At 40.8% G+C, this 13,114-nt stretch overlaps 1 protein-coding gene across 2 annotated transcripts in view; it reads right to left on the bottom strand.

The window, feature by feature from the left end:
* Positions 1–13,114, bottom strand: part of LOC132403641 (uncharacterized) — a 78,533-nt gene that overhangs the window by 64,936 nt on the left and 483 nt on the right. Inside the window, exons 2-6 of one of the 2 annotated variants that reach the window (XM_059987134.1) lie at positions 12,718–12,897; positions 9,485–9,676; positions 6,754–6,897; positions 5,193–5,294; positions 59–147 (exon numbers count right to left, since the gene is read on the bottom strand). In XM_059987134.1, coding sequence (XP_059843117.1) covers positions 59–147; positions 5,193–5,294; positions 6,754–6,897; positions 9,485–9,676; positions 12,718–12,897 — 707 coding nt within the window. The remainder of the gene's footprint in view (positions 1–58; positions 148–5,192; positions 5,295–6,753; positions 6,898–9,484; positions 9,677–12,717; positions 12,898–13,114) is intronic. The other variant, XM_059987135.1, reaches the window with a different exon arrangement.

Genomic DNA, 13,114 nt, shown 5'->3' with positions numbered 1-13,114 from the left:
CTTCATGTCTACTCAATTACAGTTCCTCACTTTCCAATTTAATAGATGATTTTCTTACCGTTCGCCTTTTGATCTTAGAATGAAGGTACGTTCTTGTCGAAGTTGCTCCAATGTTTCTCTGACTCTAGTCCTCCAGTGTGCAGATTCCTAACATGGGACACAAAAGGAGACTGTCACACTGTAATTCCCAGAACATGGAGTCATACTGAAGGGCTGAATGAGATCTACTGGGAGTAGTAAAGGGAGTCCAGGAGTGAAGAGATATCATGGATTAGGCGAATCAGGAATGATGGAATGGAAGGGGACTGGGAGAGTGTGGGGGCTGGAGAAGTGACAGTGTCAGATAGGGTAGTTGATCCAGAGTAATGTGAGGGATTTAGGAGACTGAGAGACCCAGGTTTGACTGTTTAGAGGCACCAGTCAGCCAGCCCAACCCTCTAGTTTTCTGACTCTAGGGCTACCTTTGTAGAGGGTGGGGGGGGGGGGGTGGTGATTGGACTAACAGTCCAGCAAAATGCTCAAATCTCACCCAGGTAGCTGGGAATTTAAAGTAAGTAAATCTGAAATAAATTGCCAGTATTGGTGATAATGAGAATAAATCTACCGCATTATTATAAAGACCCATTCAGTTCACAAGTGTTCTTCAGAGAAGGAATACTGTCAAACTTACTGACTGGCCAATTTTAGTTGACGTTTAACTGTCATATTAAACACTGAACAAACAACTTACTTGCAGCAAAGATACAAAGTGGACCAGTTGGCATTGACGTAGGCATCTGCTTTAAGATGCTCAAAGGCATCAGGTAATCAGGTAAGCTTAGAGTGTCCCAGAACTGAGAATTGTCCCAAAGACTTGTCATGCCTGGCATTCAACCTCTATCTTGGTTCTTGGACACGTCCTGTGCTTCCAGGAGTATGCAGTTGGCAGCTTGTGACCCAGAAATATTCCACGCTTGGGTCTGTAACCCACTGAAGAGAACTGACAAAGGACACCTCCATGGATATATAATGTTTTCCCTTCACTGATGCATTGGTGCTCTTTGTTGTTGAACAACACATGGAAGAAGTATTATGAGGTAAAAAGTGACTTCAATGTCCATCAACATGGATCACTTGGAGAACCTACATTGACAGATATGGCCAAGTACTGATGGGCATATTTGTCAGAATTGAGCAGAGTGAGATTGTGAGAGAATCTAAATGGGAAAATATCTACTTGAAAACTATTCTAACTGTTGCAGATATAAATGTCCATATATGAAAGGTAGGAATGAACATTACTCAGTCCTTAAGTATGGTATGGCTTTTCATACCATACACACCATTGCAACACTCTGCTGAGTAGGATACAATCAAACAGACGTAGTTACTATGCATGCGAACTATGGCTATCAGTAGCAGAATTTTATTCCATCACAATGTAACCTAATTGGATCAAAAGATCCTCACTCTAATGCTAACAACAAGACCAAGGAACAAAGCTTTGAAGAATGGAGTGGAGAGCGCACAAGAGCACCCGAGTAATTGGGTATGTTTTCTTTACAAAATCACAGGCAAATCCAGTCCAGTCATCAATCTAAATCATCTCCAAAGTAATGGCAGTGCTATCAACAACACCTACAAATAACCTGCTCACTTTTGCTCAATTTGCTTCAGAACTTATTACATCTTTGGTATAAAGATAGATAAAAAGGCTGATTTCCCATCATACAAAGAGTTAGAGGACATACTGTATGGAAACTTCAGCAGTAAGGCTTCACCAAAGCCTCATGAAGTCTTTCCCCATCTAAATCTATCAACGTACCCTTTCTTAACCTTTCCCTTGTGTACATGTTCTGCCTGCTCTTAACTGTATCGTTTCTAATTGCTTTAGTGATGCCCTGTGATAGAGTTCCACATTCTCACTGCCCTGTTAGGAAGTTATTTCGAATTTGTCTTGTGTTGATTGACTCTAATTCTGCCCTTTCCTGTGTGAAGTATTATCCCAGTATTCACTCCATCAAAACTTCAATAATTTTAGAAATCTTTATCAGGTCATTCCTTTAACCTCCTCTTCTCCAGTCTGTTCATCCTTTCCTGAAGTGAATCCTCTTGAATTCCTCCATTGTCTCTATATTATTTTATAATACATAGCCCAGAACTATATAGTACAAGTATGTCTTAGTCAAGTTACCATAAATTATAGTGTAACTTCCTTATTTTTTCTGTTCTGTCCCTTAAAAGTGAATTCTAATGCTTGTTTTGTTTTCTTTAAATCTTTAAAGCCTGTTTAAACTTTTTACTGGCTCAAGTATCTGTACTGGGAGATTCCTTTGTTCCTTCAACTCCTGGTCTGCACCTTCCAAGGTAAGGTGGGACTAACATTAAGGCAACATTTGACTGGAAATTGCATCAGTGAGCCCACGTAAGACTGAAGGGAACTGGTGTCACAGAAAAATGAAACAAAGTGGTTCTGGCTTTTGGAAACCTTTTCATCCCCAAGAAATCCATATGGAGTTCTGCAGGGAAGTGTCCAAGACCAAACTATCATTAGCTGCTTAATTGATAATATGCTTCCTGCAAAGGTGAGGATATTTGTGGATTATGCAATGTTTAGATCCACTTGCAATTCCTTAGTTAATAAGGCCTGTGTACAGTCCAACCTGGGCTACATTCATAAGTGACAAGTTACAATAGATTGCCAGGCAATGATTATCCATCTGCAATGAGAGTGTCTAACCATCTGCCCTACAATGGTCAAATCTTTGACCACCAACACCTTGGCCAAAAGCCTAATCAGATCAACCAGTCACACATGTGTTATAGTTAAAAGATGTCCAAAGCCTTCTACAAGAAAACAAAGTGTGATGGAATATTTTCTCTTGTTTGGATGAATGCATCTCTTGAAAGCTCAATGTCTTCCAGTAAAGGTGAACCTGCTTGATTGACCATCATCCTAATGATTCACCATATCCATTCCATTTGCAAGTGGGTACAATGTTTCATCTACATCTACATAATGTAATAGAATTATTTGTCAAAGACTTCCTTTTGACTATATCTCCAAAAACTGTGACCTCTACAATCTGGAAGGACAGACGTAGCAAAAGACTACCATCTGTCACTGATGAAGGGTCTCGGCCCGAAACGTTGGCTACTCTTTTCTCACGGATGCTGCCTGACCTGCTGAGTTCTTCCAGCGTCATGTACGTATTCTTTGATCCACAGCACCTGCAGTTGTATTTTTGAGTTTTGACTCACCATCCTAACTTGTCCCTTTTCATAATGGTGAAAACTTACAAACTCACAGTCTAACCTAGTTCATAATCAAAGTCAAAGTGCACTTATTATCAAAGAATGTATAAATTATACAACCTTGAGCTTTGTTTGTTTAACAGGCAGTTGCAAAGCAAGGAATCAGATTAACTGTTAAATAAAAATAAGGCCAACCCCCAGTGCCCACAGAGAAAGAGCAAAAGAAATCAAAATAAATCATGCAAACAACAGAAGTGAGCAACAAGAGCATTCCAAACCAAAATTGAGTCCTTAAGTCCAAATCCCTGGAGCAGCTCAGAGTAGGCCCAAAGCTTCAATATTCAGTTTGTCATATTAGCAGGGAAATCACTGCAAAATCTGCAGACACGAAGCACAACAGCCAAGGCAGTCTCACAGCCTTATGGTCGTAGAGAGAGGAGCCCCGAGACTATCTGGGCCAGCGTTTAAATTATCTGAACCTTTGTACTAGGAACAGGGCCCAACTGTGACAAATTGCTCTGGGCCTAGATTTCACTGCTGGGGAAGCTGTTCTTGACCTCTTCAAATCGGCTCAGTGCTTAGAGTGATCCACCTGAGCAAACAACCTCCTCTGACACTTGATACCCTGCCTTTCCAGTCTATCTGGGCCAGTGTTTAGATCATCCAAACAACGTATTGTACTTTGCATTAGGACCTAGATATCACTGTGACGATTTAGAACATGGCGCCCAGCGATTTATTTCTGAGCTGGATCTCACTGCTGAAGAAGTCGTTCTCAATTTCTCCAAATTGGCATGGTGCTTAGAGTGATCCACCCTCGCACCCTGGTTAGTTGGATGGGCATCAGAGCTTCTCTGTCCCATCTTCTCCCTTCCGAATTGTCCACTTCAACCAGCACCTGGGAGTGTGTTCAGCTCATGGACTGCTATGGTTGAAGATGATCCTCCCTTGAAGGATTGGGCAAGTTGGCAGATGAAGTATGATATAGGAAAATGCAAAAAATGTCTATTTATAGGAATCATAGGAAACCAGGGTGCTTTATGAAATGCAAGAGAGTTTTGTGTTATTATTCAAAGAGTCGAGAGTGTCTATGTACATGAGGTTGCAAACAATGAACATATAGACAAGAACAGTGTTTTTGTCTTTAGTACAGAGATTGGCAAATAAGAGAGGCAAGTCTGGTGAAAATCTACAATTAGAGTGCATAGTTTTTTTTTAAATCCAAGAAAAGAAGGAATTAAGAATTGTTGGATCCCTTCTCAAGATGAGTGGGTTTTCCGGTTAGTAAGACAATGTTAGGCCTATGTTCCCTGCAGTTTAGAAGAATGAGAGATTTTAATTGAAATTTATGCCTTCAAAGAGGACTTGACTGGGTAAGTGTCGAGAACCTTAAAAGGAGGCATCAACTTGATATGGGATGTGGGACAAGTAATCTAAAACAATGAGGTTAGTGAATGAGGTTGAGACTGCATTGGGAGAATTGGGAAGTGAAGTTGGATGGACTTTAATGGATGATTATGAGGATTGGATGAGTGGGCTTTGATGCAGTTGTTGGGATGATGAATTTCCCACTCACTTGCAAATTTGAATTGTTTAATTCAAGGGGTTGTGCATGTTTAGGCATTGACCGTATAAGGACACTGATCAGTGACTTCTGGGCATTGAGGAAATCAAGGATTTTTGGGAGGGTAGAATGCGTATGCAAAACAGTATTCTTTCTAATTTCAAACAAAATCCCACCTCTTCAGAACCCTTATTTCAAGCACCAAAACCCAAATATTGTCATCAAAGATGATCCTGCCTGACCTGTTCTTGTCCTATTCTTGTCCTTTCCTTCGTGCTACCTAATAGCCTATGGGTACCTCTCTCTGCATTCCAGATGTATTGGAGAGGCTGTGCAGTTGCATAATTGCTGGGTATTGTGAACTGTTTTCTCTTTGTAGTTCATGATATCTCACCTTGTGCAAATATGTATTGTAAACGACCTGTCCACAGGTCTGAGGGAGTGGTCTGTCCAGAGCAGATGCTCTGTTTCGGGCAATGGAAAGGCCCTCCTGTACCTGGATGGGAGAAGGAGAGAGATAATGATTAGGGGGCAGTGAGTCAGGGATTGATATGGGATAGCTAAATTTACAGGGCATAAAATAACAAGAACATTGAACAATGATGATGGGTTCTCAACCAAACAAGGGAGAACAAGAGGCAAAGGGCCTTGAGTAGCAATGCAATTTGAACACCAGTGAGCTGGGGAACTGGGCTACACATTTCTGTTTCTGGAATCATGTACTGGAGTGCACACGGATTCCAGTGATAGTGGAGGAATACACATGAATGATTTGGATGAATAGCCTATTTTTTTCTGTGCTTCAGATCTGCGCATCAAGTGTGAATATTGATTCCCTTAGCTGGCTGAGTTGAAGAAATGCCAGGATGTTTCTGACACTAACCTCGGCCATGGAGATCATAAATCATGAGGTCAGATGGAGTTGCCTGAGATATTGGTTTATTTTCTAGTTTGGTACATTGGCCTTTATAAATCAAAGTATTGAGTATAAGAGTTGGAATGTTATGGTGAGGTTGTGTAAGGCATTGGTGAGACCAAATTTGGAGTATTGTGTGCAATTTTGGTCACCGAATTACAGGAAGGATATTAATAAGGTTGAACGAGTGCAGAGAAGGTTTACAAGGATATTGCCAGGACTTGAGAAACTGAGTTACAGAGAAAGGTTGAATAGGTTAGGACTTTATTCCTTGGAGCATAGAAGAATAAGGAGAGATTTGATAGAGGTATGTAAAATTATGATGGGTATAGATAGAGTGAATGCAAGCAGGCTTGAAAAAAACCAGTGGAGAAAAAAACCAGAGGATATGGGTTAAGGGTGAAAGGGGAAAAGTTTAAAGGGAATATGAGGGGAGGCTTTTTCACACTGAGAGTGGTGGGACTGTGGAATGAGCTGCCAGATGAAGTAGTAAATGCGGGCTCACTTTTAACATTTAAGAAAAGCTTGGACATGAACATGGATTAGAGGTGTATGGAGGGATATGATCCAGGTGCAGGGCAGTGGGACTAGGCAGAAAAATGGTTTGGCACAGCCAAGAAGGGCCAAAAGGCCTGTTTCTGTGCTGTAATTTTCTATGGTTCTATTTCAAAGCCAGCTGTAGTTTGTAAAGCTGGGATGGAAGGAGTCCAGGACCCTTTGGGAAAGCACAAAACTCATAGTATAAGGAGCAAGGCAACAAAAATAATTGACTACAAACACCACCCTGTGACCCTTCCAACTGGCATACCCCAGGGCCTAGCTCTTATAGTTAGTCCAGACTCTCTATTCTGCTTCTTCATGTGAAGTACCTTGGGTCCTGAGGCAGGGAATTCCTGCCCTAACTTTTATACCTTGGAAGTTTCCAAGGGTGACAAATTCTTTATCTCAGGGAGCAATGCTGGGAATAGTCTATATGAGTCTGGCTGCTGTGGTCTGGTGATTGCTTATTTAATCCGCGTTCCAGTTAGGAGCCACTCACCCGCAGTGTTTGCCTCTCCTTATCTCTCCTTCGCTTCTCTTCAGCTTTCCTCTGAACATGTGCCAGACTCCTCAGGACATTCATCTTCTCTTCATCTGATAGTAATACCATGTTCAATTCATTGCGAGGGCCACCTATGCGAGTCTACAGAGATAACAATCATCCCTCAAACCCTCAACACAAATGACCAGAGGAAAACTAAGTTATGGCAGAGAACATAGAATACTCCAGTACAGTCCAGATTGTTGTGCTGACCTTTTAACCTACTCTAAGATCAATCTAACCCTTTCCTCCTACTTAACCCTCCATTTTTCATTCATCCAAGGGTTTTTAAATGCCCCTAATTTTTCTACCATCACACCTGGCAGGGTGTTCCACACACCCATTGTGTACCTCTGATATCCCCTCCTAGACTTTTCTTCATTCACCTTAAAATTATATCCCCTGGTACTAGCCATTCCACCCTGGGAAAATGTCTGGCAATCCCCTTATCACCATATACAGCTCTATCAGGTCGCCATTCATCCTCCTTAGCTCCAAATAGAAAAACACTAGCTTGCTCAACTTGTTCTTTAATCCATGCAGCATCCTGGTAAATGTGCTCTGCGCCTTCTCAAAAATTTCTATGTCCTTCCTATAATGAGGCACAATGTCAGCAGAGAGAGTATGCAATCTGCTCCCTCTCCATTGTGAGAACCTCGTACTATAAACAGTCTCTGCCTATTCTCACATCCTCAGCTTGCATTTCCCCGTCCCACCACTCTGCTATATTCATGTGACTCTCACAACCACTGGACTAAACACTAAAATGGTCTGAGATTGATGGTGGATAGAACCACAATCAGCAAAAGAAACAGTTTGCAAAAATGTCACACTCCCAGAGAAATATCACTAGTGAGAGATGTTCAATAGATGGATGCGCTTTACACAATTCCCTGCATTCTGTGTGGGGGCGGTTTATTTTTAAAAAAATTAATGGCTGTGGTTAGAAAATGCTGTGACCATGGAAACACCAGCACTGATCAACATTTCCAAGGAGTTAAGTGAATGTGCTACTAAAGGCCATAATATGGAATAAAATTAATGATTACCAAGTGAGACCTGGGTTAATGAACAAGAATCAGCGGCTTGAGAAATAGTGCGTTGAAATTCAAAGTAAAATATTAATGCTAGATTTGCAGACATTACATGGCTGAGGAATTTCACACTGGGTTTCGAGTCCCATGCTGGAAGAGGTTGTTCATTTCAGCCCACCCAGAATCACCTTTCTGCACAATGTATGCCTAACTTTGCTAAAACCATTCAACACAGACGTGAAAATGTGCCCCCAATAAACAGTTTGCAATGGCCTGTAGATCTGAATAACAGAAACTGAGAATTCAAAATGATATTGAGTGAAGGTACTGGCTCACACCATGAAACTATACGGGAAGTGGTTTGACTATGTGTTAGAAACAAGGAAAAATCTGCAGATGCTGGAGATCTGAGCAGCACACACAAAATGCGGGAGGAACTCAGTAGGCCAGACGGCATCTATGGAAAAAAGTACAGTCAATGTTTTGGGTTGAAACCCTTCAGCAGGACTGGAGAAAAAATGCTGAGGAGTATCACAGCAGGAGCAGCAGCGAGAGAGAGTTTCACAGAACTCCTGTCAAAGGGAAGATTTAAACTTCTTCAGGGTGTGCATCCCTGGAAGAGACTTCGCAGAGCAGTAATCAAATCACAAACGAGAGAAAATCTGCAGATGCTGGAAATTCACAGCAGGGGAGCAGTGAGAGAGAGTTTCACTCTTTACAATGGGGAAAATGGGTTTGTATGGAAAGTAGGATGAATGATACTGCAAAATGGGAAAGAAAGAGGGAAGGTGAAATTCCTTAAGAGAGTGAAAATAAACATGAGATGGTTTGGACTTGCATTTCTTTAATCTGGACACTACTAAATAAGAATTAATGGGGACAAAGCAGAACAGAAAATGCTGTAAGGATTAAGTAGATCATTAGAATCTGTGAGAAAAAGAAACAGTTTCAGGTTAGAGACCTTTTGTCAGAACTGAGAAAGGAAAACAAATAGTTTTTTTTATTCTGCCGTCTTCCCCCTTCCTTTCCAGTCCTAAAAAAGGGCCAGAAACATTGACTGTTTATTCATTTTCAAAGATGCTGCCTGACCTGTTGGGTTCCTCCAACAGCTTGTGTTGATTTGGGTTTCCAGCATCTGCAGACTTTCTCTTGTTTAAAATAAAAAGAAAGAGAGGAAGGATTGAGTAAAGACAATACGTGACAGGGTGACTTCAGTTCAAATGGATTAAAGTTGGAGTGCAAAAGGCTGCAAAGTGCTGACATGAACAATGTGCCTGTTGGTGCTATTGAACACAGTGCACTAAATTGGAAGAAATACAATTCTGTTTCACCTGGAAAGCCTATTTGGGTGTCTGGATTGTGGGAAGGAACAAGGTGAAAAGACAGGCTTTCCATTTCCTGTGGAAGTGAACAGGAGACAGGTTAGTCAATCATTTCCTTGCACAGTCTATAATAAGATGCAGTTTAGTTGATTTGGAACTTGAACCAGGATGACATACAGTATGATATTAGCTGCATCCATAAAAGTGGTGGAACCTAGATCTCCATAAAAAAGATTATTGTGAATGATGTTGTGGAATGACAGATATCAACACAAAATATTATCTGTGTACTCAATGACCTAGGACTAAGATGGTGAAGATATTAACTCTCACCAGGTCTCTGGCCTTTGAATCAGTCTCTTCTCCTACATTTTGCTGCTCTTGCATCAGGTCTTGCTCCCCTTTATACTTGGCTTTCACGGAGACTTGATCCAATAGAATATCCAGTTTAATTTCTTCCTGCTGTGATTGGCTAGAAGAAATCTGTAACATTTGTTCTCTGTTCTGGGCCACAGAAATGGGATCCTTTCAAGAGAAGAAATGCAGACCAACTATAAGCTCAACAATCACAGAGGAGTGTATACCAACCACTCTTGCCTCCTTACCCAGCCTTTAGGCACTGCAAGACGTTCACTGAGGTGACCAATCAGTACTCAGTGATGCCTCTCCTCCCTGGTTTTATACTCTATTCTCTGAGGTTGGGTGAAAGCTTAATCTGCACGACACCAACTCCAATGTCTTCACAGGATTTGGTATTCGTGGCTGCTCATCATGTGGGAATGACAGATGTGGCTGTGTCCACATGCTCAAAGATGGCACCGAATAGCCTTTCTGATTACTTTCTGTACCTGTCCGTGAAATTATAACGAGAAATGTAATGTTGAATCTCTAGATTTTTACCAGTTTTAATTGTGGATAATTTAGAAAAGTTAAATGAATGATTCCTTTGCCACAAATTTTCTGTACATCTATTAGCCCCTCATTATAAATGATTAATTTTCCAATTGTCACAGTCATTGGTCATTATAATCAAATGCTGTTGACCCCAACCAATTGCATCCGGCCATATTGAATACTTGTTACAAAGATAGTTCATCACTGATCCCATTTCCTTATTTTCTTACAATATTGTCATTATGCATTATTAAGCAGACTGGATTGCTCCCAACTACCCTATGCTAATAAAACCATTGCCAAAACTGATAAAGCACAAAAGGCCCTTTGCTTCCTTGAGTCTTCACTGGCTCTTTGAAATAACTGTCTTATGTAGTCACACATCCCAGTCTTTTCTGATTAACCATGTAAGTAAATCCTTTTCAAATATATACTAAATAGCCTTTTGAAAATGTCAATGGGACCATGTTTTTATCATCCTTTTAGGTGGTGTGCATAATGAATCTTAACCGTCAGGACACTAAATTGTCTTTTCACATTATTTTAAGTTTTATGGCTGTTGGTTACTGCTGAGGAAATAAATTCTCCTGAGTTACAAAATTAATTATCATTTTGAATAGCTCTTTAAGGTCTCCCCATACTTCCTCTGTATCCATGAAATGGATGGACACAGTGGTGATAAAAAAACAAAAATGCTGGAAACACTTGGCAGGTCAGGCAATGGAAAGGGACGTAATTAACTGAGGTCTGGGATCCTTTTGTTAGAACTGGGGATGGGAGAGAGAAACAAGTTAGTTTTCAGTAGGAGACGGTGGCATGGAGAGGTGGGTAGAACATAGGGATTACAATTTCATATGTTTATATATAGTTGAGTAAATACTTTAATATATATTGTTAGTTATTAGTATGTGTTTATAATTTATTTTTGGAAGGGAAATTATATTGAATGTGTGTTTATCTTTAAGAATTTGGTATAACTTTTGAAGTATTGTACCAGCCACAGATATTCGTTCAATGCTGTCTGCTTCCAATAAAGTATGTTGTTTAGTAGATCATACTTATTGCTTGTCTTGGTAAATAGCAATGCAACCGAGTCTATGGATGCACCAGTGCGGACTGGAGCAAAGACCAAACTGTTGGAGGAATTTAGTGGGTCAAGTGGCATCCAATTTGGGTTAGAGACTCTGTATCAGGACTGACCATGTTACTGAACCTGCTGAGTCCCTCCAGAAACTTGTTCTTTGCTCCAGGTCTCTTGTATTCTCAATGGACTGACAGTTTATTTACCAAACAACATCATCACATTTTGCACCATGAAGTTGACCAAGGAAAGTTGAGGATGGTTACATCAGCACTTTCCAACCCCTGTTTGAGCAACCTAACCTTCCACAAGGGACGAAGAACAGCTCTGCGCAGGTAATTCCAAATAGGTCAAATCAAACATTAGTCCTGACATCAGAAAGACTGCAAGAACTAGAAGTGCAGAAAAGTGTTGCAAGACAATCTCACAGCAAAAATGGATGTGCCAAAGACCAGCCAACAATAAGAGCTTGAGGCAGACTGGATGAAGCTCATCTCAGACGTGGCAGCAGTGGTGAATTCATCCCTACCATAAACTGGATAGTACAAGGTTATGATGGGGAAGGATCACCAAATCACATAAAATAACCTGGTGCTTGAAAAAAAAGAGTTCCCCAGTCTCTCTTCATCATCCAGCAATGTAGGTCACATCTCTTTAAGAGCATATCCAAATTAAGTTTATATATGATGAGAGCTTCTGCCTCTACCAACCTTCTGAGCAGTAAATGTCAGGCCCCCCTATAACCCTCTGGTGATTTCTCTTCTGCACCTTAATTTTCCACCAATTACTTTACATCTATGACCTTTAGTTTCTGAACCCCTTGCTAAGAGAAATAGGTCCATCCCTTTTACCCACCATGGATATCTCATAATTTTATGCAGAGCAACCAAGTCTCCTCTTAGCCACCTCTTTGCCAGGGAGCAACTTTGGCCTATTGTCATAGTTTTCCTCAGTCCCTTGCTTTTGATTTGTTATTGCTTATTTGTAAGAAGTTTAGAGTAAGTGTTAGGGGGATAATAAAAAAGTCTGCACACAATGCAAAGATTGATCATGAGTTGTCAGTGAGGACATTGTTGTAAGTTCCTGCATCCTCTGTAGTGCAAATTCACATTTCCTGTAATGTGTTGATCAGAACTGAATGCTGCACTCAAGCTGAACTGGTATTGAACACGGCTTTGCTATCTGAGTTGTTGCTATACTGTTTTGCATGGAACTTGTTAGGGACTTGGCCTGTGGCTGTATGGAGGCCCACAGTAAGGGAATGCTTCATTAAATCATAGGCTTTTCTTTTATTCAATAAAGCACTGCTGTTAGGTTAAACTGTTGACAGTTTCCAAATATCTTAGGGAGAGATACTGAGGCACAACCTCTTTATCTGTTTTATGTTAATCTTTCTTCTACCTCCTCTTCACTGCGCCAGTTTAGGAAGCTGAACATGGTTGAGGAATACATGATACGGACTGAGTAATGAATCAGCAGAGCTGGGTGGGAGGCAGGGTTCAACAGATGAATGCTTCATGTAACTGATGTCACCATGTAACAGTTCCATTTTGTGGGTTAAAAGCCTCACAATACAGATATTTGTTCCTACCAGTTCTCTAGGCTTTGGATCTGCCTCCTTCTCCAGGTGCAGTTGATCTCCCACCAAGTCTCCTGGTGCATCACATACCTCACACTTGACATTTGTTGAAGCATTGTCATTTGGAATTACCAGACCAATTTCTTCCTGGCTTTCTTCTTCCTCCACTTTCTGGACTTCTAAGACCGTTTCCTTTTAAGAAACAGATACAAATACGGAAAGCTTGTGAATCTTATCTTGGTCATCATTCATTTAGTATTTTGAAATTTCACAATGTTTTCCCCTGAGAAAATAAACCAATCCGCCTTTACATCTGTCTCCACTGGACTTTTCATACACAGATACACACATTGTCCAATTTCACGTGGAGGGAACAGGCCAGTCAAAGTGGTCTGACTAAATGGAATAT

Source organism: Hypanus sabinus, chromosome 13 (genome assembly GCF_030144855.1).
Source record: "Hypanus sabinus isolate sHypSab1 chromosome 13, sHypSab1.hap1, whole genome shotgun sequence".
NCBI lineage: Eukaryota > Metazoa > Chordata > Chondrichthyes > Myliobatiformes > Dasyatidae > Hypanus > Hypanus sabinus.
The sequence above is the reverse complement of the archived record's forward strand: the minus strand, read 5'-3'. Positions and strand labels throughout refer to the sequence as shown.